The sequence below is a fragment of the Cyrtonyx montezumae genome, unplaced genomic scaffold, assembly GCF_038088225.1.
Source record: "Cyrtonyx montezumae isolate F1298 unplaced genomic scaffold, pur_monq_1.0 scaffold_126, whole genome shotgun sequence".
NCBI lineage: Eukaryota > Metazoa > Chordata > Aves > Galliformes > Odontophoridae > Cyrtonyx > Cyrtonyx montezumae.
The window spans coordinates 22844-50794 of record NW_027071855.1 but is presented as its reverse complement, the minus strand read 5'-3'; the positions used below and the strand labels follow the sequence as shown (position 1 = coordinate 50794).

Here is a 27951-nt window from a genome sequence, read left to right as displayed (position 1 = left end):
GCATGCGCAGAGAATGCCGCCGGCCATGCGCTCCGCTCAGGCATCCCGCACAGCGCAGAACAGCACGGCACCCCCCCCCGCCCCCTCAACCGAGCCGCTGGGCTGTGTTGAGGGGAGCGCAGAGCGCTTCCCTATTGGCTGCTCGGCCCGTAGCGCGGCCGCTGATTGGTCGCAGCAGGCGGTGGGCGGGGCAGGGTGCCGGGGCGGCGGGGGCGAAGCGCTGTGTCCGCGCGAGGCGGCTCCAGAACCTTCCTCCGCCGCTCCTCTCCCGGTCCGCCGCTGTTACCGCCGCCATGATGGGTCCGCGCCCCGTCCTCGTGCTCAGTGAGTGCCCCGGGGGGCACCGCTCGGCCCGACCGGGACCGCGGGGCGGGAGGTGCACGGGCCGGCGGCCGCTCCCTCCTCGCCGCCATTGCCCGCCGCCATGTTGGCTCCTCAGGGCCCGGCCCGCCGCTCCCAATGGGTGGGGGGGAGGGGAGGGTCCTGGAAGGGCAGAGAGCGGTGGGATTGAAGATGGGTGTGGGGGGAGGGTCCTGGAAGGGCAGAGAGCGGTGGGATTGAAGATAGGTGGGGTTGGAGGGTCCTGGAATGGCAGAGAGCGGTGGGGTTGAAATGGGTGGGGTTGGGAGGGTCCTGGAAGGGCAGAGAGCTGGTGGGAATCACACAAAGATGGGGTTGGAGGGTCCTGGAAGGGCAGAGAATGGTGGAAATCACAGTACAATTGGACTGGAAAGGTCCTGGAAGGGCAGAGAAGGGTAGGATCACAGTGCAGTTGGTTTGGGGGGGAGGTGTGGGAGGGCTATACAACCTGGAAATGCAGAGTGGTGGTGGGGTTGGGAGGTCTTGGAAGGTTATAAAACAATAGAATCGTAGACTGGTTGAGTTGGAAAGGTCCTGAGGACCACAGAACTGTGGAATCATAGAATGGTTGTGCTGTGAGGGTCCTGGAAGGCCAAAGGACTGCAGAACAGTTGAGTTGGGAGAATTCTGGACTGTTACGGAGCCATGGAAACTCAGCACAGCTGGGTTCCGGGTCCTGGAAGGTCATAGAACTGTGGAATCGTAGCACGGTTGGGTTGAGAGGGGTCCTGAAAGGACACAGAACCGTGGAGCCACAGAACTGTGAGGTTGGAGGGTCCTGAAGCCCGGAGAACTGTGGTATCATAGTACTGTTGGATTGAGAGGGTCCCGGAAGGCCACAGAACCATGGAACCACAGAATGGAGGGGTTGGGGTCCTGGGAAGGCCATGGAACCATGGAGTCACAGAATGGTGGGGTTGTGAGGGTCCTGGAAGGCTGCAGAGCCATGGAATTTCAGAATGGTGGGGTTGGAGGGTCCTGGAAGGTCATAGAATCATGGAACTACAGAATGGTGGGTTCGGAAGGGTCCTGGAAGGCCACAGAACCACGGAATCACAGTTTGTTAGATTGAGAGGGTCCTGGAAGGCCACAGAACCATGGAATTGCAGAATGGTGGGGTTGGGTCCTGAAGGTCTCAGAATGGTGGGGTAGGTCCTGGAAGGCCGCCAGAATGGTGGGGTTGGGAGGGTCCTGGAAGGCCGCAGAATGGTGGGTTGGGTCCTGGAATGGCCGCAGAATGGTGGGGTTGGGAGGGGTCCTGGAAGGCCACAGAGTGGTGGGGTTGGGTCCTGGAAGGCCGCAGAGTGGCGGGGTTGGGTCGGTCCTGGAAGGCCGCAGAGCGGCGGGGTTGGGTCCTGGAAGGCCGCAGAGCGGCGGGGTTGGGTCCGGAAGGCCGCAGAGCGGCGGGGTTGGGTCCGAAGGCCGCAGAGCGGCGGGGTTGGGTCCCGGAAGGCCGCAGAGCGGCCGGGGTTGGGTCCCGGAAGGCCGCAGAGCGGCGGGGTGGGTCCCGGAAGGCCGCAGAGCGGCGGGGTGGGTCCCGGAAGGCCGCAGAGCGGCGGGGTTGGGTCCCGGAAGGCCGCAGAGCGGCGGGGTTGGGTCCCGGAAGGCCGCAGAGCGGCGGGGTTGGGTCCCGGAAGGCCGCAGAGCGGCGGGGTTGGGTCCCGGAAGGCCGCAGAGCGGCGGGGTTGGGTCCCGGAAGGCCGCAGAGCGGCGGGGTTGGGTCCCGAAGGCCGCAGAGCGGCGGGGTTGGGTCCCGGAAGGCCGCAGAGCGGCGGGGTTGGGTCCCGAAGGCCGCAGAGCGGCGGGGTTGGGTCCCGGAGGCCGCAGAGCGGCGGGGTTGGGTCCCGGAAGGCCGCAGAGCGGCGGGGTTGGGTCCCGGAAGGCCGCAGAGCGGCGGGGTTGGGTCCCGGAAGGCCGCAGAGCGGCGGGGTTGGGTCCCGGAAGGCCGCAGAGCGGCGTGGGGTTGGGTCCCGGAAGGCCGCAGAGCGGCGTGGGGTTGGGTCCTGGAAGGCCACAGGATGGCGGGGTTGGGTCGGACGTGGTCGGATCCTCTCACCTCTGTGTTTCTGTGCCTTCAGGTCAGAACATGAAGCGTGAGTCCGGCCGGAAAGTGCAGGCGGGGAACATCACCGCGGCCAAGGTGCGGCGGCACCGCGGAGCCACGGGATTCCCCGCGCGGGGGCAGCGCGGGGGGGGGGGTCGGCTGAACTCCTCCTGGGGGCCCCTCTTGTTTAATTAATGGTTATTGATGACCTGGACGAGGGGTTTGAGCGCACCCGAGGGCAGTGTGGGTCTGGGGGCCCTACGGAGGGATCGGGATGGCTGCGGCGATGGGATGAGGTTTAATAAGCCGAGTGTGGGGTGCTGTGCACAAGGACCCCGCGCAGCGCTGCGGGATTGGGGCACAGGGGATCGAGGGGTGCGGAGAGGAAGAGGAGCTGGGGGTGATGGGGGGTTTGGTGAGGAAGGGTCCGACCGGAGCCGTGGGGTGATGGGGGATCAGCTCAGTGTGAGCCCACAGTGTGCCCAGGTGGCGAGAGGGGCCGAGTCTGTGCCCCATAACGTCCACATAGGGGTTCACAGGGCCCCAGAGAGCAAAAGGAGGACAGGTCGACCCATCGGGACCGAAGAGCCCCATGGGGGACCCATAGAGACCCACAGGAGAGCAGGACAAACTCTGGACCCCATAGCAACCACATAAGAGCTTGTAGTGCCCCACAGAGAGCAAAAGGAGAACTGGTCGACCCATAGGGACCAAAGAGCCCATAGTGACCCCCACAGAGCCCCACAGGAAAGCAGGACAACCTTTGGGTCCCAAATCATCCACAGAAGAGATCATAGAGCCCCATAGAGAGCAAAAGGAGGACAGGCCAACCCATAGGGACCAAAGAGCCCCATAGTGTCCCACAGGAGAGCAGACAAACTCTGGACCCCATAGCAACCCCATAGAGAGTAAAAGGAGGACAGGTCAACCCACAGGGACCAAAGAGCCCTGTGCAGCCCCATGGAGCCCCACGGGACAGCAGGTCAACCTTTGGGCCCCAGAGCGTCCACAGAAGAGCTCATTGAGCCCCACAGAGAGCAGAAGAGGACAGGTTAATCCACAGGGAACCGAGAGCCGCAGAGAGACCCCAGTGAGCCCCGTAGTGACCCCACAGAGCCCCACAAGGAAAGCAGGACAACCTTCAGGCCCCATAGAAAACACATACAACCTCCTAGAACCCCATAAAGAGCAAAAGGAGGACAGGTCAACCCATAGGGACCCCACAGGAGACCCACAGGAGAGCAGGACAACCTTAGGACTGTGAAGGAGGAAGGGTGACCTGGGGGTGCTGGGCGATGCTCGGCTGAACAGGAGCCCACAGTGTGCCCAGGTGGCCAAGAGGGCCCACGGCACCCGGGCCTGCACCAGGAGCAGCGTGGCCAGCAGGAGCAGGAGGTGATGGTCCCCTGTACGCAGCACTGCTGAGGCCGCACCTCGAGTGCTGCGTTCAGGATTGGGCCCCTCACTCCAAGACAGACACGGAGGCCCTGGAACGTGTCCGGAGAAGGGACACGGAGCTGTGAGGGGTCTGGAGCACTACGAGGAGGGGCTGCTCGGACCCTCCGTGCTCACCCAGTTCCCATTGTCCCCGCAGACCATCGCTGACATCATCCGGACATGCCTGGGGCCGAGGGCGATGATGAAGGTGAGCGTTTTGGTGCGCTCTGTGAGCGCTGACCGTAACGAGCTCGTTAGCGACGGCGCTCATTTTTGGGTTGCAGATGCTTCTGGACCCCATGGGTGGCATCGTGATGACCAACGATGGCAATGCCATCTCCGGGAGGTGAGTTCCTCCTGGTGGAGTCCTCCTTGGGGGCACTCTCCCCTCTGAGAAGTGGTTTTGGGGCCTGTGCTGCTGGAGTAGCATCGCAGGGGTTGGAAGGGCCTGGAAAATGGGGAGGGGTGGGGTGGTCTATGAAGGACTCTGGTCCGGCTGGGGGAGAGGGGAAGGGGTTTTCTGCTTGGAAGGGGGCAGCGGGTGGCTGGGGCAAGGGGGAAGGGGGCAGCGGTGGCTGGGGAAGGGGGGGAAGGGGGCAGCCGGTGACTGGGGAAGGGGGGAAGGGCAACGATGGCTGGGGAAGGGGGAAGGGGGCAATGGTGGCTGGGGAAGGGGAGGAGGGTGGCGGGGGAAGGGGGCAACGGTGGCTGGGGAAGAGGGGAAGGGAGCATTTGTGTTCAGGAAAGGAGCATTTCTGCTTGGAAAAGGGATGCTTGCACCTGGAGAAGGGTTTTCTTTTCCCTCCCGCAACAGAGGAGCGAAGCTTTGGGCTGTGGTTGTGCAGAACACCGCTGGGTCGGGGGCTGGGGCTGGGTGGCAGAGGGACGCTCGGCTCCTGAGCACAGCGCAGCGTTTGCCCCACGCAGATCCAGGTGCAGCACCCTGCTGCCAAATCCATGATCGAGATCAGCCGCACCCAGGACGAGGAGGTCGGGGATGGGACCACGTCCGTCATTATCCTCGGTAAGGGGGGAGGATGTGGAGCCGACCTAATGTTGAGGTTTGTCACGCGTGGAACATGGCGAGTACACCTTGCGGAGACACACGTGTGGGAGTCCCAGCCCTAAAACACGTGGGTTTGGGGTTTTGAGCCGTGAAGAGCAGTGGGTCAGAGCTGTTGGTGGGGGCTCTGAGCTTACAGAGCTGCGCTCTCCTCCTGTGTGGAGCGGAGTGAGGAGTGCCAGTGCCGTGGGAGCACTGAGAGCTCCGACTGAGCCCCGGTGGGGCATTGTGACCCCCATCTCCTCCCACCCGCAGCCGGAGAGATGCTCTCCGTGGCCGAGCACTTCCTGGAGCAGCAGATGCACCCGACCGTCATCATCGGCGCGTACCGCAAAGCTCTGGACGACATGATTGCTGTTCTGAAGAAGATCGGGTGAGATGAGCAGTGTGGGCACCCATCAGCGCGTGGGTCTGAGGGGGGATGCACCCGTGGGTGCTGAGGGAGCTGCTGGGAGTCATTGTATGAGTGTGGGAGGAGAGCTCGTGTCGCTCCAGCCTTCACGGAGGAGGAGGAGGAGGAGGTGAGGCACTCGGCCAGCTGGAGGTCTGCTCGGAGGCCTGAATCTCGTGGAGTCCTTCAGGGGACGGTACTGGGCCCGGTGCTAATCAAAATATTGGTTAATGATTTGGAGGAGGGAATCGAGCGCTGGGAGGAGCGGCTGACACCGCGCTGCCATGCAGTGAGACCTGGCAGGGGACAGATGGAGCAGAGTGCAACAAGGGGAAGCGTAGAGCCTCCATGAGGGCAAGGACAACCAGGATAGGATGGGGAATGGCCTGGAGGGCAGCACAGGGACCTGGGGTCCTGATGGAGGAGTGAGCCCTTGTGGCCAAGGAGGGGTGTGTGAGAATGGGGGGGGTTAGCAGGTCCAGAGAGGTTCTCCGCCCCCTCTGCTCTGCCCCTGGGGAGATCGAATCTGGAATAGTGCGTTCCTTGCAAAACACGGAGCTGGGGAGGGGTGAAACCCTATTACAGTTGGGTTGTGGTGTGGAGCAACGCTCGGTTCGCTGCTCAGCCCCTCCCCCCCCCCCCAGCACCCCCGGTGGATGTGAACAACAGAGAGATGATGATTAAGATCATCAAAAGCGCCATAAACACCAAAGCCATCAACCGCTGGTCCGAGCTGGCCTGCACCATCGCCCTCGACGCCGTCAGGACGGTGGAGTTGGAGGAGAACGGGCGGAAGGAGATCGATATCAAGAAATACGCCAAAGTGGAGAAGGTGCGTCCTGAGAGCTGCCCCTGGGGGCTGCAGCCCGGTTGGGGCTGGGCGCGAGGAGGCCAAGAAGGCCGACGTCATCCTGGCCTGGATCGGGAGCGGGGTGCCGAGCATGGGATATCACAGGGATGTCCTCCTGCCCCATACTCAGCACTGCTGAGGCCCACCTCGAGTGGGGCTGGAGCAGCTCAAGGGCAGCGAGGCAGTGAAGGGCTTGGGGAGCGTGTCCTACGAGGAGAGACTGAGGAAATGGGGCTGCTTGACTTCTCACAGTGAGGGTGATGAGCAGTGGCACAGGCTGCCCGGGGGGGTGGTGGGGTCTCCTCTCTGGCGATATTCAGGACCCACCTGGACGCCTACCTGTGCGACTGGTGTAGGGAACTGCTTTGGCAGGGGGTTGGACTCGCTGATCTCTGGAGGTCCCTCCAACCCCTACGGTTCTGGGATTCTGTGGTTCATGTATTTTCCTCCTCTGGAATGACATGGCGTTTCCTATTGGGTTGACCTGGCCAATGTGTGTTCCCATTCCATGGTCACAATGGGTTGACCTGGCCGACATCTTCATGTAGTTCCCTATGGTTGACCGGCCCACATCTTCATGTAGGTTCCTATGGGTTGACCTGGCCGACATCTTCATGTAGTTCCTCTATGGGTTGACCTGGCCGACATCTTCATGTAGTTCCCTATGGGTTGACCTGGCCGACATCTTCATGCAGTTCCCTATGGGTTGACCTGGCCGACATCTTCATGTAGTTCCCTATGGGTTGACCTGGCCGACATCTTCATGTAGTTCCCTATGGGTTGACCTGGCCAACGTCTTCGTGTTGGGGTTGAGGGTGACGGAGCAGTGGCACAGGCTGCCCAGGGGGTGGTGGGGTCCTCCTTCTCTGGAGATATTCAGGACCCGCCTGGACGCCTGCCTGTGCGACCTGGTGTAGGGAACTGCTTTGGCAGGGGTTGGACTCGCTGATCTCTGGAGGTCCCTTCCAACCCCTACGGTTCTGGGATTCTATGATTGGTGTGGGGAAGAGGAGCTGAGGGGAGACCTCACTGCTCTCTTCCAACATCTGAAAGGTGCTCACAGAGAGCGGGGCTGGGCTCTGCTCACTGCTCACAGTGACAGGGGACGTCACCTCGGGGGGAGGGTGAGGTTGGGTGCAGAAGACCTCGCAGACAAAGGGCTGCAGAGCAGCGCAGTGGGATCCCCAGGAGGCGGTGCAGCACCGTCCCGGGATGTGCTGCAGAGCCATCGGGGTGCGCTGCTGGGGGCCGTGCTTTGGCGGTGGCTGTTGGAGGTGGGGCTCTGTGCTTTGGCTTTGGTCACACTTGATGATCTCGAAGGTCTTCTCCAACCTGAGCCGTGCTGTGCTGATGCTGGGATGCCGTGGGGATATCTCCCTTCTGCTCCCTGGGCTCTGCTCCTCAGCTCCTGCGGCTTCTCACCCCATCCACGTCAGCGCTCTCGTAGCATTCCCCCCTATTCTGGGCTGTGTGTGCTGAGGAGGCCCTGGGGTGGGGCAGGGAGCTTCCCTTAGGAGCACGGCTGCGTGGGTCCCGGCGCAGCAGAGCACACAGATCTCAACGTGTCCTTTCCCTGTGTCAGATCCCGGGCGGTTTCTGCGAGGACTCGTGCGTCCTGCGTGGCATCATGGTGAACAAGGACGTGACGCACCCCAGGATGCGGCGCCTCATCAAGAACCCGCGCGTCGTGCTCCTGGACTGCTCCCTGGAGTACAAGAAAGGGGAGAGCCAGGTGAGCAGGCCTCTCTCCAGACACGGCTCTTAATTGCACGGCTCTCGTTAGCGAAACGAGGACTTGTAGGGCTGTAACCCCCCCCCCCCCCCCCCAGGGCTGCAGTGGGGGGAGCGTGTGCGGCTCAGGCTCCTCTTTCCGTGCAGACCGACATTGAGATCACGCGGGAGGAGGACTTCGCACGCATCCTGCAGATGGAGGAGGAGTACATCCAGCAGATCTGCGAGGACCTGATGAGGGTGAAGCCGGACCTGGTCATCACGGAGAAGGGGATTTCTGGTAACGGCGCTTTGTGCCGTCCGTCCATCGCAGTGTTGTTGCTGGGGTTGGGACATAGGAACAGCAAAACATGAGGTCTGAAAGGACCTACGAGGTCATGGAGCCCAGCCGCCCTCCCGTCGCCACCCCTACGCACTGAGCCACTCGGTCGTGTCCTGTAGCGCCTCACCCAGACGCTTCTTGAACAGCTCTAGGGGTGGCGACGGCACCCTTCCCTAGTCAGAGCCGTCCCAGTGTCCAACTGCTCTCAGAGGAAGAGTTTTTCCTCGCATCCAATCTCAGTCTTCCCTGGTGCGGCCTGTGGCCATCCCCTCTCGTCCTGCCGTTAGAGATCTGGGAGAAGAGGCCCACCCCTCTCAGCACAGACTCCCCTGAGGAAGCTGTAGAGCAGTGAGGTCTCCCCTGAGCATCCTCTTCTCCACCCCGAACAATCCCAGCTCCCTCAGCCGCTCCTCGTAGTGCTCCAGACCCCTCACAGCTCCGTGTCCCTTCTCCGGACACGTTCCAGGGCCTCCATGTCTGTCTTGGAGTGAGGGGCCCAATCCTGAACGCAGCACTCGAGGTGCGGCCTCAGCAGTGCTGAGTACAGGGGACCATCACCTCCAGCTCCTGCTGGCCACGCTGCTCCTGGTGCAGGCCCGGGTGCCGTGGGCCCTCTTGGCCACCTGGGCACACTGTGGGCTCCTGTTCAGCCGAGCATCGCCCAGCACCCCCAGGTCACCCTTCCTCTTCACAGTCCTAAGGTTGTCCTGCTTTCCTGTGGGTCTCTGTGGGGTCCCTATGGGTTGACCTGTCCTCCTTTTGCTCTTTATGGGGTTCTAGGAGGTTGTATGTGTTTTCTATGGGGCCTGAAGGTTGTCCTGCTTTCCTGTGGGGCTCTGTGGGGTCACTAAGGGGCTCACTGGGGTCTCTCTGCGGCTCTCGGTTCCCTGTGGATTAACCTGTCCTCCTTCTGCTCTCTGTGGGGCTCAATGAGCTCTTCTGTGGACGCTCTGGGGCCCAAAGGTTGACCTGCTGTCCCGTGGGTCTTTATGGGGCTCTTTGGTCCCTGTGGGTTGGCCTGTCCTCCTTTTACTCTCTATGGGGCTCTATGATCTCTTCTGTGGATATTACGGGACCCAAAGGTTGTCCTGCTCTCCTGTGGGTCACTATGGGGCTCTTTGGTTCCTATGGGTCGACCAGTTCTCCTTTTTCTCTCTGTGGGGCACTACGAGCTCTCACGTGGTTGCTATGGGGTCCAGAGTTTGTCCTGCTCTCCTGTGGGTCTCCATGGGTCTCTTCGGTCCCGATGGGTCGACCTGTCCTCCTTTTGCTCTCTGGGGCCCTGTGAACCCCTATGTGGACGTTATGGGGCACAGACTCGGCCCTCTCGCTCACCTGGGCACACTGTGGGCTCACACTGAGCTGATCCCCCATCACCCCACGGCTCCGGTCGGACCCCTCCTCACCAAACCCCCCATCACCCCCAGCTCCTCTTCCTCTCCGCACCCCTCGATCCCCTGTGCCCCAATCCCGCAGCGCTGCGCGGGGTCCTTGTGCCCACACGCAGCCGTGTAACACACGAACCCGTTGCAGACCTGGCCCAGCACTACCTGATGAGAGCCAACATCAGCGCCATCCGCAGGGTGAGGAAGACGGACAACAATCGCATCGCCCGGTGAGCGCCGTCCCTTCGCAGCGCTGCGCTTATGGGGCGGCCCTCACGCGGTGACCCTCCCCTCCCCCCGTCCCCCCCCCCAAACTGTGCAGAGCGTGTGGGGCGCGCATCGTCACCCCGCACCGACGAGCTGCGGGAGGAGGACGTGGGCACGGGAGCTGGGCTCTTCGAGGTGAAAAAAATCGGAGATGAGTACTTCGCCTTCATCACCGACTGCAAAGAGCCCAAGGCTTGCACCATCGTCCTGCGTGGGGCCAGCAAGGAGATCCTCGCGGTGAGCTGCGCCCGTGGGTCGTGGAGTGAGCTGTGGGGTATCCGTCCTAAATCTCCCCTGCCTGAGCTTGGAGCCGCCCCCCTTGTCCCATCCCTCCAAACCCACGTCAGCAGCTGTTCCCTCTGCTGTGATGCTCTCCCTTCAGGTCCTGGAAGGCCACAGTGAGCTCTCCCCGCAGCCTTCTCTTCTGTGATCTATAGGGACACTATAGCGCACAGAACCATGGGATCACGGCACAATTGGGATGAAAGGGACCCTATAGATCCCAGAGCCATGGGGTCAGGGCACAGTGGGGTTGGATGACGTCCTATAGACCCCAGAGCCATGGGGTCAGGGCACAGTGGGGTTGGATGACGCCCTATAGACCCCAGAGCCATGGGGTCAGGGCACAGTGGGGTTGGATGACGCCCTATAGACCCCAGAGCCGTGCTCCATCCCTCTGCTCACCCTCGTGCCCCTCTACGGGGCGCCCCTTGCCCTCATCCCCCACCCAGAACATGGATGGCAGCCCTTTATGCCCCCAACCCCACATCCTTCAAACCCACACCTCCAACGTGCAGAGCAGGACGTGCTGAGGTCCACCGCAGACCCCGTCCCCGCCGTCGGGTGCCCCCCCTGGTGCCCCCCGTGCCCCCCCCCCCGTGACGGCGTCCCCTCCTCCCCCTGCAGGAGGTGGAGCGCAACCTGCAGGACGCCATGCAGGTGTGCCGCAACGTGCTGGTGGACCCGCAGCGGTGCCGGGGGGGGGGGGCTGCCGAGATGGCCGTGTCCCACGCGCTGACCGAGAAATCCAAAGGCATGACGGGCGTGGGGCAGTGGCCCTACAGAGCGGTGGCGCAGGCGCTGGAGGTCATCCCCAGAACGCTCATCCAGAACTGCGGTGCCAGCACCATCCGTGTGCTCACCTCGCTGCGGGTAAGGCCGCCCCGACTGCTGCACCTGCCCCACGCGTGGCAGCTCCTTCCTCCCCCCCCTGCCCCATGTGTGGCAGCTCCTTCCTCCCCCCCCCTGCCCCCACTCCACGCGTGGCAGCTCCTTCCCCCCCCTGCCCCCATTCCACGCGTGGCAGCTCCTCCCCCCTCCCCCAGCTCCTGTGGGGCAGCTCCTCCCCCCTCCCCCAGCTCCTGTGGGGCAGCTCCTCCCCCCTCCCCCAGCTCCTGTGGGGCAGCTCATTCCTCCTCCCCCCTCCCCCCCCGGCTCCTGTGGGGCAGCTCCTTCCTCCCCCCTCCCCCCCTGGCTCCTGTGGGGCAGCTCCATCCTCCCCCTGGCTTCTATGGGGCAGCTCCTTCCTCCCCCCCCCCCCAGCTCCTGTGGGGCAGCTCCTTCCTCCCCCCTCCCCCCCAGCTCCTGTGGGGCGGCTCCTTCCTCCCCCTGGCTTCTATGGGGCAGCTCCTTCCTCCCCCCCCTCCCAGCTCCTGTGGGGCAGCTCCTTCCTCCCCCCTCCGCCCCCTGGCTCCTGTGGGGCAGCTCCTTCTTCCCCTTGGCTTCTATGGGGCAGCTCCTCTTTCCCCCCCAGCTCCCCAGGAGCATCTCCTCTCTCCCCACATCTTCCATAGCAGCACTTCTCCCACTCCCTGGCTCCTGTGGGGCACCTCCTCGCACCCCACAGCTCCTGGGGACCCGCTTCTTCTGCCCCATCACGTTTATGGGGCAGCTCCTTCCTCCCCCTAACTCCTGTGGGGCACCTCCTCCCCCCTTCCAGCTCCCAGAGGGCCACTCCTCCCACCCCATAGCTCCCAGTGAGCTGCTCCTTTCTCCCCACTTCTCCTATGGGGCAGCTCCTTTCTCCCCATGGCTCCTGCAGGGCAGCTCATGGCTCCTGCAGGGCAGCTCCTCTCTCCCCCCCCCAGCTCCCGTGGGGCAGCTCCTTGGGCTGAGGCTGCAGCATTCTGTGGGGCAGTTGCAGCATTCTGTGGGGCAGTTGCAGCACTGTAGGGTTTGGGAGGGACCTCAGGGGATTTCCCCCCCCCCCCTTAAAGCCATGCTCCCTTCAGCAGCATGCACCAGGGATGCCCTCCGGAGGAGCCCCCCCCCCCAATTCTATGGGCTCTGTTCCTCACGCTCGAGTGGAACCCCCCAGGTTCCAGTTGCTGGAGGGACCCCATAGGATTTCTGAGGGTGGGGGGCACCCCATAGAATGGCTGAGGTCGGGGGGGGGGGACCCCGAGAGCCGTTGAGCTCCAGCCCCCTCCGTACGGCAGGTGTTGGGGTTTGGGGCGTCGGTTGTGCTGCGGTCTGAAACGTTGTGCCAAAACACCACAGTGTGAATGTGGGGTTCAGTGCTTCGTTTCCGTAATGAGCCCCCCCCCCCCCCCCCCAAAGGTGGGCAGAGCCCAAGTGGCCCCCTGAGCCGGGGTCTTCCCTCCCCTGGCCGGGGTCTTCCTCCCCTGGCGGTTGGCTGTGAGTGCGGTGCTGCTGTTTGGGGGTTCTGTGTCCATGTTGGGGGGGGGGGGGGGGGGAAGAACTGAGTGTGCTCCCCCCGAGTCCATGCTGTTCCTGTTCCTCCCCCCAGGCCAAGCACACCCAGGAGGGCAGCCAGACGTGGGGGGTGAACGGGGAGAGCGGGGCCCTGGCGGACATGAAGGAGCTGGGGATCTGGGAGCCCCTGGCTGTCAAACTGCAGACCTACAAAACGGCGGTGGAGGTGAGGGGGGGTGGGGGGGGGGGAAGGGGGGGGGAACGTCCACAGCGGATCCTTTGGGAGTGGGATTAGCACCGCTGAGCTCAGTGCTGTGGGGAAGGGGGGGGTGGGGGGGGGGATACTGCGCCTTCATTTTATGCACGGTATGAGCGTTCACTGCTGGGGGGGGTCGGCTCACTGCTGGGGGGGGTCGGCTCGCTGCTGGGGGGGTCAGCTTGCTGCTGGGGGCTTCAGGTCACCACTAGGGGGGTCGGCTCGCTGCTGGGGGGGGTCGGCTTGCTGCTGGGGGCTTCAGGTCACCACTGTGGGGGCTGGTTTGCTGCTGGGTGGGTCAGGTCACTGCTGGGGGGGTCGGCTCACTGCTGGGGGGGTCAGCTTGCTGCTGGGGGCTTCAGGTCACCACTATGGGGGCTGGCTCACTGCTGGGGGGGCTCGGCTCACTGCTGAGTGGGTCAGGTCACTGCTGGGGGGGGGTCGGCTCACTGCTGGGGGGTGTCGGCTCACTGCTGGGGGCTTCAGGTCACCACTGGGGGGGCTGGCTTGCTGCTGAGTGGGTCAGGTCACTGCTGGGGGGGTTGGCTCACTGCTGGGGGGGGTCTGCTCACTGCTGGGGGGGGTTCAGCTTGCTGCTGGGGGCTTCAGGTCACCACTGGGGGGGGGGTCGGCTCACTGCTGGGGGCTTCAGGTCACCAGTGGGGGGGTCAGCTCACTGCTGGGGGGGGTCGGCTCACTGCTGGGGGGTTCAGCTGCTGCTGGGGGGGGTCAGCTTGCTGCTGGGGCATCAGATCACTGCTGGGAGCAGTGCTGCCGTCCCTGGCCGTTGGGTGGAAGCGTTGTCCCCACTCCGGGGGGGGGGGGGGGGGGTGAGGGTCCCGGCTGTGATCTGCGCTCTCACTGTGAGGGGCCGTGGTGTTTCCCCGCAGACCGCCGTCCTCCTGCTCCGCATCGATGACATCGTCTCAGGACACAAAAAGAAGGGTGAGGAGCAAGGCAAGGCGCCCGCCGCCCCCGAGCCCACCCAGGACTAGTGGGGCTGAGCACCGTGGGGCTGTGTGTGTTCACCCCCCCCCCCCATCCCGAGGCTGAGTTGGGGGCGAAGGCGCCGAAGTTGAAATCGTTGTCCAAAGTTTTGGGGGTGGGGTGGGAATGGGGTGGAAGGGATTGCCGGGTGGAAGTGGGGGTGGTGGTGAATTGAAGTTTGTAATTCCTCCCTGCGGTTTTGCATCCACAATAAAAGGCGTCATGGCTGCGGGGAGGGGGCTCCCCCTGGAAGGTCTGCAGTGAAACAGCTCCCAGCTGTCCCCCCCCCCCACACCCCATCCCGGAGCTGACCCCGCACCCCATTTGCTCGTCCTCTACCTCTCTCCCCTGCCTGCCCTCCCAGCTCGCTGTTTCCCACCCGTCCCTCTGTGCCCCACTCTGCCGTGTCCCCACATCCCCTATCTGGTCCCACCCCCCCACCCCCCCCCCCCATTCTCTCCTCCTTCCCCCCACCCGTTTTCAGAGCTCCCTTTCGCCGCCGTCGTGTCGCCGTGCTGAAGTGATTTGAGGGCTCTGTGCTCAGCGATGAACCCGCGCGGGGGGGGTGGGGGGGGGTGGGATTTAGGGGCGCCCTCAACCACCGCAACTCACGAGGGGGAGCGGCGCCTTTAAGAGCCATCCCCCGTCCTGGGAGCGCGGCGCCTTTAAGGGAGGAGGGAGCACTTCGCTCACGTGATTTGCTCACCGGAAGAAGAATGGTGGCGCCGGGCGCGCTGCTGCTGCTGCTGGCGGCGGCGGTCGGCGGACGGGAGGTGGGGGAGGGGCGGACGGGGGTGGAGGGGGGAACGGGGGCAGGGGAGGGGGGGGGGGGGGGGGGGGGGGGGTCCGTCGGTCCTTCCGTTCTTTGCCCGCGGGTCACGACCATCGCGGCCCCCTCGTCCTCCCCGACGCCGCGAACCGCGGCCTCAGCGCGGGGCTGTGCCCCGAACGACCGCCCCAACCCCCGTCCGCCCGCCCGTGTCCGCCTCTGTCGGTCCGTCCCTCCCTGCCCCTGTCCGGCCCTGCCTCGGTCCGTCCCTCCCTCCGTCCATCCGTTCCTCGATCCCTCCCTGCCTCCGTCCGTCCCCGCTCTGTCCGTGTGTCCCTACGTCTGTCCATCCCTCCCTCGGTCTGTCCGTACCTTGGTCCGTTCCTACCTCCATCCCTCCCTCCTTCTGTCCCTGCCTCTGTCCACCTCTGCCTCCATCCATCCCTACTTCAGCTCATCTGTCCCTCTATCCATTTATCCATCCTTATTTCCATCCATTCCTCCCTCAGCCCACCTGTCCGTTCCTCCCTCTTTCCATCTCTGTCCATCCCTGCTTCAGTTTGTCTGTCCCTACCTCCATCCGTCCCTACCTCTGTCCATCCATCCATCCCTGCCTTTGCCTGTCCCTGCCTCCGTCCGTCTGTCCCTGCCACCATCTGTCTGTACCTCAGTCCACCCCTGCTTCCGTCCATCCCTCCCTCACTCTGTCTGTCCATCCCTGTCTCCATCTGTCCATCTCTGCCTCCACCCACCCCTACTTTGGCTGTCCCTATCTCTTATCTATTCGTCCCTCTGTCCATCCGTACCTCCGTCCCTCTGTCCCTTTCTCTGTCCATCCATCCATCCACCACTTATCCTTCTCTCCATCCATTTGACCATCCACATTCATTCAACTCATCCCCTCCATCCACCTATCCACCCATCCACCCGCCCACCCCTCCATTCCTCCATTTCTTCATCCCTCCACCCATCCACCCACCCCTCCATCACTCCATTTCTCCATCCCTTCACCCATCCCTCCATCCATCCACCCACCTACCCCTCCATTCCTCCATTTCTTCATCCTTCCCTCCATCCACCCCTCCATCTCTCCATTTCTTCATTCCTCCATCCACTCCTCCATCCCTTTATTTCTTTATCCCTCCATCCACCCATCCACCCACCAAGCCCCCCTCCATCCCTCCATTTCTTCATCCCTCCAGCCACCCCTCCATCCCTTTATTTCTTTATCCCTCCATCCATCCACCCACCCACCCCTTCATTCCTCCATTTCTTCATCCTTCCCTCCATCCACCCCTCCATCCCTCCACCCATCCCTCCATCCCTCCATTTCTTCATTCCTCCATCCACCCCTCCATCCCTTTATTTCTTTATCCCTCCATCCACCCACCCACCCCTTCATTCCTCCATTTCTTCATCCTTCCCTCCATCCATCCCTCCATTTATCCATCCCTCCACCCATCCCTCCATTTCTTCATCCCTCCACCCACCCCTCCATCCTTCCACCCATCCATCCACCCACCCACCCCTCCATCCCTCCTTTTCTTCATCCCTCCATCCACCCACCCCACCTCTCCATCCCTCCTTTTCTTCATCCCTCCCTCCCTCCCTCAGCCCGTCCATCCCCGCAGGTCTCGATGCAGTACAACCCGGGCTGGAACGGTTCCTCGGTGAACGTGCTGCACGTGCGTGCGGTGGGGCCCAGCGACACGCTGCACTACGTGTGGAGCAGCATCGGGGCGCCCGCCGTGCTGCTGGTGGCCACGCGCAGCCCCTCCAGCGCCCTGGCCATCGACTGGGACCGCCTGCTGTCCCCTGCACCCGCCGGTGCCGTGTGGTTCGAACCTCCCGGCAGCGTCGTGCACGCGGCCGCCGTCGTCTTCACCAAGGTACCGCAGGGTGGGAGTGGGGGTGGCAGAACGGGCCTGAAGTCTGTGGGGGGTGTGGGGCGGTGGTGGTGGTGCCCCTCTCTGTGTCTGAATGACCCCCGCAGTCCTAACGCCGATTGGAGCCGTGGGGTGATGGGGGGTTTGGTGAGGAGGGGTCCGACCGGAGCCGTGGGGTGATGGGGGGTTTGGTGAGGAGGGGTCCAACCGGAGCCGTGGGGTGATGGGGGGGTTGGTGAGGAGGGGTCTGACCGGAGCCGTGGGGTGATTGGGGGGTTGGTGAGGAGGGGTCCGACCGGAGCCGTGGGGTGATGGGGGGTTTGGTGAAGAGGGGTCCAACTGGAGCCGTGGGGTGATGGGGGGTTTGGTGAGGAAGGGTCCGACCAGAGCCGTGGGGTGATGGGGGGGTTGGTGAGGAGGGGTCCGACCGGAGCCATGGGGTGATGGGGGGTTTGGTGAGGAGGGGTCCAACCGGAGCTGTGGGGTGATGGGGGGTTTGGTGAGGAGGGGTCCGACCGGAGCTGTGGGGTGATGGGGGGTTTGGTGAGGAGGGGTCCCCGCACTGGGATGCCTCAACCGGAGTGCTGCATCCAAATGCGGAGTTGTCAGTGCAGGAGAGACGTGGAGCTGTTGGAGGGCCTTGAAAATGGGGGGTGGGATGGAGCACCCCCCGGAAGGCGGGCGGGTTTGGTAGGGGGAGTGGGGGTCCTACGCAGGGGGGGGAACAACTGCGTGCACCGGTACAGCTGGAGGTGCACTGCTGCAGGGGGCTGAGAGAAGGACCTGGGGGTCCCGGTTGACCAATGGGTGAGCAGTGTTTGACCAATGGATGACCAGTGGTTGACCAGTGGTAGACCAATGGGTGAGCAGTGGTTGACCAGTGGGTGAGCAGTGGTTGACCAGTGATTGACCAATGGTTGACCAGTGGTTGACCAATGGGTGACCAGTGGTTGACCAATGGGTGACCAGTGATTGACCAGTGGTAGACCAATGGGTGAGCAGTGGTTGACCAATGGGTGAGCAGTGGTTGACCAGTGGGTGACCAATGGGTGACCAGTGGTTGACCAATGGGTGACCAGTGGTTGACCAGTGGTTGACCAATGGGTGACCAGTGATTGACCAGTGGGTGACCAATGGGTGACCACGAGCCAGCAGCACGCCCCAGTGGTTCAGAAGGATAATGGTGTCCTGGTTCACCAGCAGTTGGCCAACGGTTGGCCAGCGTTTGACTACAGGTTGCCCATGACCCTACAGAGTGCTCTGGTGGCCCAGAAGGCCAGTAGTGTCCTGGTTGACCAACAGATGACCAATGGTTGACCACGAGCCAGCAGCTTGCCCCAGTAGTCTAGAAGGACAGTGATGCCCTGGTTTGCCAACAGTTGGCCAACATTTGACTACAGGTTGCCCCTGACCCAGCAGTGTGATTGTGTGGCCCAGAAGGCCAGTAATGTCCTGGTTGACCAAGAGATGACCAATGGTTGACCAGTAGTTGACCAGTGGTTGACCTCGAGCCAGCAGTGTGCCCCGGTGGTCAAGAAGAGCAGTGATGCTCTGGTTCACCAGCAGTTGACCAGTGGTTGGCCAACATTTGACTATAGGTTGCCTGTGACCAAGGCGTGATCGTGTGGCCCAGAAGACCACTGCCGTCCTGGTTGAACATCAGTTGGCCAACGTTTGAGTGCAGGTTGCCCACGAGCCGGCAGCGTGCCCTGGTGGCCCAGAAGCCGATGCTGCCCGGAGTGGGGCACACAGGGCTGGGAGGTCCCCCCCTCTCTGCTCTGCCCTGGGGAGGGCACAGCTGGAGCACAGCGCCCAGTGCTGGGCTGCCCAGTTCAGACTGGGAGCTGCTGGGAGAGCCCTTCGGAGGGTGCAGAGCTGGCGGTGCCTGGAGCAGCGCCCGGTGGGGGCAGGATGAGAGCCCCGGGGCTTCTGCCTGGGGAGTGGTGGCTGAGAGGGATCGGATCAGTGCTGATATCTGAATTTGGGGGACCCGTGCGGTGTCTCCCAGCCCCTCTCCCCTTCCTTCTTCACAGCTGTTTGAGTACAGCGACACCAACGCGTCGGAGGAGCTCTTCTACCCCACGTACGATCTGTCGGACTTCTCGTGGGACAGCATCAACCGCACCGTGAACCACACGGCCCTGACTGCCGAACTTCGGGGCGTCCCCACCTCCGACCCCAGCGGCAGCTTCTCCAACGGCAGCCTGGCGTTCCGGGTACGGGCAGCAGGGAGGGCCCGCAGACATCGCATCCTTAGCGAACCGCAGAGCCACAGGGGCTGGGAGGGACCTCCAGAGATCAGCGGGTGCAGCCCCCTGCCAAAGCAGGTCCCTGCGCCAGGAACAGGTCTCAAAGTGGCACCAAAATCCCACAGAGGGACCCCAAAATCTTTTATTCCAATTGCGTGGACCCCAAATGGCAGCAATGACCCGCAAAATGACCCCAAAACCACCTGAAATGACCCCAAAACCCCAAGAAATGACCCCAAAATCCCTCAAAATGCCCCCAAAATCCTCTATTCCAACTCCACGTCCCCCATACGGCAGCAACACCCCAAAATGATCACAAAATGACCCCGAAATGACCCTAAATGACCCCAAAGCCATCTGAAACGACTCCAAAACCCCAAGAAATGACCCCAAAATCCTTTATCCAATTCCATGTGCCCGAAATGGCAGCAACACCCCCAAAATGACCACAAAATGACCCCGAAATGACCCCCAAACCACCTGAAACGACCCCAAAACCCCAAGAAATGACCCCCAAATCCTTTATTCCAATTCCAGGTCCCCCGTATGGCAGCAATGCCCCCAAAATAACCACAAAATGACCCCAAAACCCCAAGAAATGACCCCAAAATCCTTTATTCCAATTCCATGTGCCCGAAATGGCAGCAACACCCCCAAAATGACCACAAAATGGCCCCAAAATGACCCTAAATGACCCTAAAACCATCTGAAACAACCCCAAAACCCCCAAAAATGACCCCAAAATCCCTCAAATGACCCCAAAATCCTTTATTCCAATTCCACATGCCCCATATGGCAGCAACACACCCAAAACGACCACAAAATGGCCCCAAAATGACCCTAAATGACCCCCAAATCACCCGAAATGACCCCAAAATCCTTTATTCCAATCCCTCGTGCCCCATATGGCAGCAGTACCCCCCCAGAAAGACCCCCAAACCACCCAAATTGACCCCAAAATCCACCCCAAATGACTCCAAAATGACCCCAAATTCCCTTACTCCAATTCCACGTGCCCCATATGGCAGCAGTGCCCCAAAATGACTACAAAATGGCCCCTAAATGACACTAAATTACCCCAAAACCACCCGAAACGACCTCAAAACCCCAAGAAATGATCCCCAAATCCTTTATTCCAATCCCTTGTGCCCCATATGGCAGCAATGCCCCCCAAAATGACCCCAAGTGACCCCAAACCCACAGCACTGCAGTCTGTGTCCGTTCCCCCCCGTCCTGTCCCCACGCACTGCTGAAAAGAGTCTGGCCTCGCCACTGTGCCCCCCACCCCTCCGATATTTCTCCCTCTGGATCAGGTCCCCTCTCCCCAGGGCAGAGCAGAGGGGGAGGATCCCCTCCCTCGACCTGCTGGCCACGCAGGAGGCTGGGCTCATCCTGGGGTGACTTGGGGTCACTTGGGGGATTTAGGGTCATCCTGGGGTGACTTTGGGGTCATTTGGGGGGATTTAGGTCATCCTGGGGTGACTTTGGGGTCATTTGGGGGATTTAGGATCATCCTGGGGTGACTTTGGGGTCATTTGGGGGGGATTTAGGGTCATCCTGGGGTGACTTTGGGGTCATTTGGGGGGATTTATGTCATCCTGGGGTGACTTTGGGGTCATTTGGGGGGATTTATGTCATCCTGGGGTGACTTTGGGGTCATTTGGGGGGATTTAGGTCATCCTGGGGTGACTTTGGGGTCATTTGGGGGATTTAGGGTCATCCTGGGGTGACTTTGGGGACATTTGGGGGATTTAGGCTCATCCTGGGGTGACTTTGGTGTCACTTGGGGGATTTAGGGACATCCTGGGGTGACTTTGGGGTCATTTGGGGGGATTTAGGGTCATTTTGGTGTCATTTTGGGGGATTTAGGGACATCCTGGGGTGACTTTGGGGTCATTTGGGGGGGATTTAGGCTCATCCTGGGGTGACTTTGGTGTCATTTGTGGGATTTAGGGACATCCTGGGGTGACTTTGGGGTCATTTTGGGGGATTTAGGGTCATCCTGGGGTGACTTTGGGGTCATTTGGGGGATTTAGGCTCATCCTGGGGTGACTTTGGTGTCATTTGGGGGATTTAGGCTCATCCTGGGGTGACTTTGGGGTCACTTGGGGGGATTTAGGTCATCCTGGGGTGACTTTGGGGTCACTTGGGGAGATTTAGGGTCATTTTGGTGTCATTTTGGGGGATTTAGGGTCATCCTGGGTGACTTTGGGGACATTTGGGGGATTTAGGGTCATCCTGGGGTTACTTTGGGGTCATTTGGGGGGATTTAGGGTCATCCTGGGTTGACTTTGGGGTCATTTGGGGGGATTTAGGGTCATTTTGGAGTCATTTTGGGGGATTTATGGTCATCCTGGGGTGACTTTGGTGTCACTTGGGGGATTTAGGGTCATTTTGGTGTCATTTTGGGGGATTTAGGTTCATCCTGGGGTGACTTTGGGGTCACTTGGGGGGATTTAGGGTCATTTTGGTGTCATTTTGGGGGATTTAGGCTCATCCTGGGGTGACTTTGGGGGTCATTTTGGGGGATTTAGGTCATCCTGGGGTGACTTTGGGGTCATTTGGGGGATTTAGGCTCATCCTGGGGTGACTTTGGGGTCATTTGAGGGATTTAGGGTCATTTTGGTGTCATTTTGGGGGATTTAGGGTCATCCTGGGGTGACTTTGGTGTCATTTTGGGGGATTTAGGTCATCCTGGGGTGACTTTGGGGTCACTTGGGGGATTTAGGGTCATTTTGGTGTCATTTTGGGGGATTTAGGCTCATCCTGGGGTGACTTTGGGGACATTTGGGGGATTTAGGCTCATCCTGGGGTGACTTTGGGGTCATTTGGGGGATTTAGGCTCATCCTGGGGTGACTTTGGGGTCATTTGGGGGATTTAGGGTCATTTTGGTGTCATTTTGGGGGATTTAGGGTCATCCTGGGTTGACTTTGGGGTCATTTGGGGGGATTTAGGTCATCCTGGGGTGACTTTGGGGTCATTTGGGGATTTAGGGTCATTTTGGAGTCATTTTGGGGGATTTATGGTCATCCTGGGGTGACTTTGGTGTCACTTGGGGGGATTTAGGGTCATTTTGGTGTCATTTTGGGGGATTTAGGGTCATCCTGGGGTGACTTTGGGGACATTTGGGGGATTTAGGCTCATCCTGGGGTGACTTTGGGGTCATTTGGGGGATTTAGGCTCATCCTGGGGTGACTTTGGTGTCATTTGGGGGATTTAGGCTCATCCTGGGGTGACTTTGGGGTCACTTGGGGGATTTAGGGTCATTTTGGAGTCATTTTGGGGGATTTAGGTTCATCCTGGGGTGACTTTGGGTCACTTGGGGGGATTTAGGGTCCTTTTGGTGTCACTGCTGCTGCCCCTCTTTCCCCTCTGCCCCCCACCTCTTGCAGGTGACAGCTTACGAGAGCGGCGGGCGCGACGCGGCGCTGCCCGGCCTCCTGCACACGGCCAACAGCTCCAAAGTGGAGTTCATCCTGGCCGGGGCGGCCCCGCGGGGCGGCGGCTCACGCTTCGCGCTGGAGGTGCGCACGGTGCAGGAGAGGGCCGCGGTGCCCAGGCTGAGCTCCCTGCGCTCCATCGACGACGAGTACACCCCCACCATCTTCGAGGTGAGCGCGGGGTGGGCGCGCTGCGGTGCGAGCGGGGCCACGGGGGCTCATCCTCCCCCCCCCCCCGACCCCGACCCGCCCCGCAGACGCTGTCCCTGCTCGAGGAGGCGCGGGATGACGGCTCCGCCCTCAGCTTCGTGCAGTGGAAGGCGACGGCGTACGGCTCGCGGCGCCCCACGCGTGGGGACGGGATCCGGTGCGGCTGCGGTGAGCTGAGCTCCGGCGCCACGCGGCCCCGCTCCGCCGTGGTCACTGCGTATTTTGGGGACGGAGCGGGCGGTGCTTACACCGTCAGCGCCCTCAATGTCTCCTTCGGTGGAGAGGACGGGAACGTTTATCAGGAGAAGCGCTACCTGAGCTGGTGAGCGTGGGGGGGGGGGGGGGGGGAGGGGTGGGGGGAGGGGTCGGTGCTCGTGGCCGCGTGGGGCTGTGCGTGTTTTGGTGGGAGCGTAGAACGGTGTGGGGTGGAAAGGGCCTCGAAGGGGGTGGACTTCCAGCCCCTGTGCCGTGCCCAGCGCTGCCCACAGCCACGTCCAGCCTGGCCTCGAGCCCCTCCGGGGATGGGGCACCCACAGCCTCTCAGGGCAACCTGTTCCAGCGCGTCAGCGCCCGCTGAGTGGGAAACCTCCTCCCGATATCCGTCCTAAATCGCCCCTGCCTGAGCTTGGAGCCGCCCCCCTTGTCCCATCCCTCCAAACCCACGTCAGCAGCCGTTCCCTCTGCTGTTGATGCTCTCCCTTCAGGTCCTGGAAGGCCACAGTGAGCTCTCCCCGCAGCCTTCTCTTCTGTGATCTATAGGGACACTATAGCGCACAGAACCATGGGATCACGGCACAATTGGGATGGAAGGGACCCTATAGATCCCAGAGCCGTGGGGTTGGATGACGCCCTATAGATCCCAGAGCCATGGGGTCAGGGCACAGTGGGGTTGGATGACACCCTATAGATCCCAGAGCCATGGGGTCAGGGCACAGTGGGGTTGGATGACGCCCTATAGATCCCAGAGCCATGGGGTCAGGGCACAGTGGGGTTGGATGACGCCCTATAGATCCCAGAGCCATGGGGTCAGGGCACAGTGGGGTTGGATGACGCCCTATAGATCCCAGAGCCATGGGGTCAGGGCACAGTGGGGTTGGATGACGCCCTATAGATCTCAGAACCATGGGGTCAGGGCACAGTGGGTTATAAAGGGACCCTATAGATGACCTCTCTGCACCCACAGCCAGCACAGCTCTCAGCACCCTGAGCTGCTCAGAGCCCCATCACCCCCGGGGGTGTGGGATGGGAGGGGGGGGCACCCACAGCCCCTCCTCCACCCTCTCCCAGCATCTCCCCACCCTCACAGTGAACAATTCCCCCCCCAACACCACCACTTCACCCCCCCCCCCCCATCCCACCTCTCCGTGCCCTCACACACAGCCCCGCGTGTCCCCGCAGGTCCGCACTGCTGGGCTTCGGGCCGCCCCCCCACGACCCCTTCTCCCCCCTCGTCCTCTCCATCGCGGCCGTGGCTCTGGGTTCCCCGCTGCTCCTGCTGCTGCTGGGCGCGGCCGCACTGCTCTGCGTCCGGAGGAGACGCTACAGCGAGTACGACCCCATCAACTGAGCTCCTCCGCCCCCTATGGGAAACGGAACGGACGTCCCCGCTCTGTCTTCGCTTCTCAGGGCTGGGGATGGGGGGAGGGGCACCCCCACGCGAGCTCTGAGTGCGGTGCTTCCTCCCCTTCCCCGGGGTTATCCGGCCGTCCTTCCCCCGTGGGATGAAAGCACGGGTGGGCGCCCGCAGGGACAGAGCTCAGATCCGCACCATCGGGGGACGGTGTGGGACGCAGCGGGGCTGCCACGTCTCCACGTCCCCAACCACGGACTGCTCTCTGACCAAATAAAGGGATTTCTAAGAGCGGGTTTTTTCCCCGTGGGAACGTTGGGGCGGCACGAGCCCACGCTCTGTTCCCCTTCCACGCGGCGTGGGGCGCATCGGGGCTGGAGGGGCCCTGCCTTTATGTGGGGGGTGCTTGAGGCCGTGGCAGTGCGGGTGAAGGCAGCACCAAACCCACACCCATCCCCACACCGCGCCCCAGGGCACGGCACCGGGCAGACCGGTTTGTCTGTGGGGCAGGCCGGTTTGTGGGGCAGACCGGTTTGTCTGTGGGGCCCGAACCTCTGCCAGCAGGAACAGGTGGAGGAAGAAGACTGGGTGATGTCGGGTGCACCGCCACCAAGGGCTGGGGGGGAGTAACACCCCGCACCCCCCCCCAAAAAAAACAGCCATGGGGCACTCAGTGTGGGGGTAACACCCCTCCCCTCCCCAGAAAACAGCCATGGGGCACTCAGTGTGGGGGTAACACCCCTCCCCTCCCCAGAAAACAGCCATGGGGCACTCAGTGTGGGGGTAACACCCCTCCCCTCCCCAGAAAACAGCCATGGGGCGCTCAGTGTGGGGGTAACACCCCTCCCCCCCCGAAAACAGCCATGGGGCGCTCAGTGTGGGGGTAACACCCCTCCCCCCCCCCCAAAACAGCCATGGGGCGCTCAGTGTGGGGGTAACACCCCTACCCCCCCCAAAAAACAGCCACGGAGCCGCTCGTGGAGGGCTTTATTGTCCCCGGGAGGGGTCTGCCCATCACTGCCGCCCCCATCCCAAAGCAACGTGTCCTTGTGCTCCCCGTGACACCCCCACACGAAGTGGGGCCCTGGGCTCTGCCCCACACCCCCCCCCCCGTGCTCAGCCCCAGAAGCGCAGCCTGGCCCTGCTCTGCCGGGCTCCGGTGTCGGGCTCCGGCGTCGCCACGGCCAGGAGCTGCTCGGGCTGCAGGACGAACATGCTGTACAGGTTCCAGAGCAGCATGGCCAGCAGCGGCACGAAGCTCATGGCGAAGCCGAAGGCGCGGAACGAGCGCCCGACGGCGTAGCACAGCCAGTAGGTCAACCTGGGGGGGGTCGGGGTGAGGGGGGTGAGGGCTCGGCCCCGCTCGGGGCGCTGGGCTCAGTGGGAGTGGGATGGGCTGAGGATGGAGGGGTTCCCCGGTGGGGGATGGAGGAGCACAGGGCCGAGCTGGGAGAGGGGGGAAGTGCTTACCGGGAGATGGCGAAGAGCCCGGTGAGGAGGGGGATGAGCTTGAGGACCTCCTGCTGGAGGTACGTGGCCAGCACGGCCAGGTTGAAGAAGTAGAGGATGAAGAGGTGGACGGACTGGGAGACGAAGGTCCGATGGATCTCCACCTCCCGCTGCAGACCCCCAAAGGGCTCCAGCGCCGCGGAGCAGAGGCGCGAGATACCGCTGACGATCATCCCTGGGGGGGGGGCGGAGGGGGGGGTTGGAAGAGAGAGGGGTGATGCAGCAGGGCGGGAGGGGGGCGGCTGCACTGCGCCCGGGTGCCCCCGTCCCCGCCGCTCACCCAGACGATGGGGACGGTGGCGAAGGCGGAGCAGCGCAGCGTGTACAGCAGCCGCGCGCTGACGGTGGGCAGCAGCGGGGCGTCGAAGGGCAGGAAGATGTAGGCGCCGTAGAGGAGGCAGGGGCAGAGGAGCACGGCCCCCACCAGCGACGACACGGCTTTGAGGACGGCCCCGGTGCACGAGCAGCGCGAGGCCGCGGATCCCGGCTTGGCCGCTCGGCCCTCGAAGCCCAGCGGGTCCCGGCAGCACGAGGGGCCGGCGGGGAGGAAGGCCTTCGTCGGGGGGACGCGGTGGGTCCTGTCCCTGGGGGGAGCGCGGCCCCCCCTGCCCTCCTCCTCCTCCTCCTCCCAGGGCTGTGGGATGGGCGGATGCTTCTTCGTCTCTCCGGCGTCCGCTCGATGCAGAGCGGATCAATGGGCACGAAGACGTGGGCCGCCATCACGGGCAGCCCGGGATCTTCCTCCCCAGTGTCAGCCTCGGCCGTGGGGTGGGAGGGGGTCCCCTCATCGGGGTCGTCGTGCCCCCCCTCGGGGCTCGAGCGCTGTGTGGTGTCCGCGGGATCCGGCCGTCCCCGGGCGCGGTGCTGCCGCTGATCCCACAGCAGAGTGGCATCGGGATCCCCGTGGCGCTCATTTGGGGCCGGAGGATCCGGGGGGGCCCCTTCCCAGCTCCAGCAGAGCCACCTCCTCCGGGGTGGGGTCTGCAGCCGCCATGGGGCGGTGGGCACGGGGCTGCTGGGGTGGTGAGCGGCTCTGCCGTGTTTTGGGGTGGCGGGGGGGGGACTATGCGCCATCCCCGCTGGATTCACCCTGCGTGAGAAGAAGGGGGGCTGGCAAAGAGGGGACACAATGAGGGGTGTGGGGTCGGGCGTGTGTGACCCCAATGAGAGTCCCCATCCGTCACGCTGACAAACGGGGGCAGCCTACAAAGTGCCCCCCACCCCCGGCCGAAATGCCCCGGGGTGTCTGACTGAGGGTGGACCACGCGGCTCCATCCCACACAGCAGCTGAGATATCCGTGGGGGTGGGAACGTGGGGCGTGGGGGGAGGGATGGATATGGGGGGGGGTGGATATGGGGGGGGAGAAGGGTGGATATTGGAGGAGAAGGAGGGGGGTGCATATGGGGGGAGGGGATGGATATGGGGGGAGGGGGTGGATATGGGGGGGAGGGGGTGGATATGGGGGGGAGGGGGTGGATATGGGGGGGAGGGGGTGGATATGGGGGGGAGGGGGTGGATATGGGGGGGAGGGGGTGGATATGGGGGGGGAGCTGACAGGGCCACGTGGGGAGGGATGGATATGGGGGACGGATATGGGGGAAGAGCTGATGGCCACATGGGTTGGGGTGGGCATGGGGGGAAGCACAGGGCCGCGTGGGGAGGGGTGGGAAGGGATGGACGCGTGGGGAGGGGTGGGAAGGGATGGACGCGTGGGGAGAGCCGCAGCGGGAAGCCGAAGTTCTGCCGGAGTTCAGGGTGAGGTTGGCGGCTTTGGGTGGCCAAGGGTGACCCGGGGAGGAGGAGCCGAGGAGGAGGAGGAGGAGGAGGAAGAACCCGAGGCCGAAATCCCCCGCGCTGCGCTCGGGGTCCCCATCTCTCGGCGCACCCCACAATGAAATCCCCCCTCGTAGCGTTCCCCCCCCCCCGCTCCCCTCCCCCAATAAGGAAGCGGTCGGGACACGGCACACTGCGGGCACCGGGCGGTGCGGGGCCACGATCACACGGGGACACGGGTGGGGACACACACACACGAGTGGGACGGGGACACGAGTGGGACACTTACACGGAGCGGAGCTGAGGGCGGAGGCGCCGCGGCCGCCGTGCGCGCGGCGCTGCCATCTGAACTTCAAACCTGTCGGACAGGTGGGGCCGGGCCGGGGCGGGAGCAGCGCGTCACCCCACGCGGGGCAGAGCTCACGGGAGGGGGGTGGTGCACCGCGGGGCCGTCCCTCGTGGAGTGTGGGAAGGGAGAGACCCCAGCGGACGGCCCGAGGGGCTGCGAGGATTCGGGCGGCCGCGTCGCAGCTCCTGGAGGGGGAAGGGGCGTTCGCGGTCTCCGTGGGGCGACCACGGGTCGCCCACCCGCGGGGCGCGGCCACGCCGCTGGCGTAATGAAGCCGGCGCGTCCGCCATCTTTGCCATCACTAAGTATTGGCACGGCGACCGCGCGCGGGGAAGTCTCGCGAGATGGCTCCCGGATGCGTCCGCCATGTTGCCAGCACTAAGTGATGGCGCGGAGCGAGCGGAGTTCTCGCGAGGCGACGCCGCGGGAGCCGTGTTTGCCCGGCC

The 27951-nt window shown here is 63.2% G+C and overlaps 3 protein-coding genes across 3 annotated transcripts; 2 read left to right on the top strand and 1 right to left on the bottom strand.

Annotated features, from left to right (window-relative positions):
• Positions 1-279: 279 nt before the first annotated feature.
• CCT3 (chaperonin containing TCP1 subunit 3) lies at positions 280-13815 on the top strand. The gene is given in 15 exon segments (XM_065730397.1): positions 280-324; positions 2439-2500; positions 3999-4049; positions 4126-4191; positions 4769-4865; positions 5160-5291; positions 5940-6127; positions 7728-7877; positions 8024-8156; positions 9732-9813; positions 9906-9930; positions 9932-10087; positions 10757-11002; positions 12600-12731; positions 13652-13815. Coding segments are annotated over 15 exon segments (1656 nt in total). The 5' UTR covers positions 280-293; the 3' UTR covers positions 13757-13815.
• Positions 13816-14459: 644 nt separating this feature from the next.
• GLMP (glycosylated lysosomal membrane protein) lies at positions 14460-23872 on the top strand. Its single transcript, XM_065730396.1, has 6 exons — positions 14460-14521; positions 16149-16406; positions 18437-18619; positions 22046-22264; positions 22351-22625; positions 23702-23872. The coding sequence occupies exons 1-6, from the start codon at positions 14465-14467 to the stop codon at positions 23868-23870; spliced, it is 1161 nt and encodes a 386-aa protein (XP_065586468.1). The 5' UTR covers positions 14460-14464; the 3' UTR covers positions 23871-23872.
• Positions 23873-24933: 1061 nt separating this feature from the next.
• Positions 24934-27657, bottom strand: TMEM79 (transmembrane protein 79). The gene is given in 6 exon segments (XM_065730399.1): positions 24934-25194; positions 25344-25557; positions 25656-26048; positions 26051-26322; positions 26324-26472; positions 27446-27657. Coding segments are annotated over 5 exon segments (1137 nt in total). The 5' UTR covers positions 26377-26472; positions 27446-27657; the 3' UTR covers positions 24934-24989.
• Positions 27658-27951: the final 294 nt, after the last annotated feature.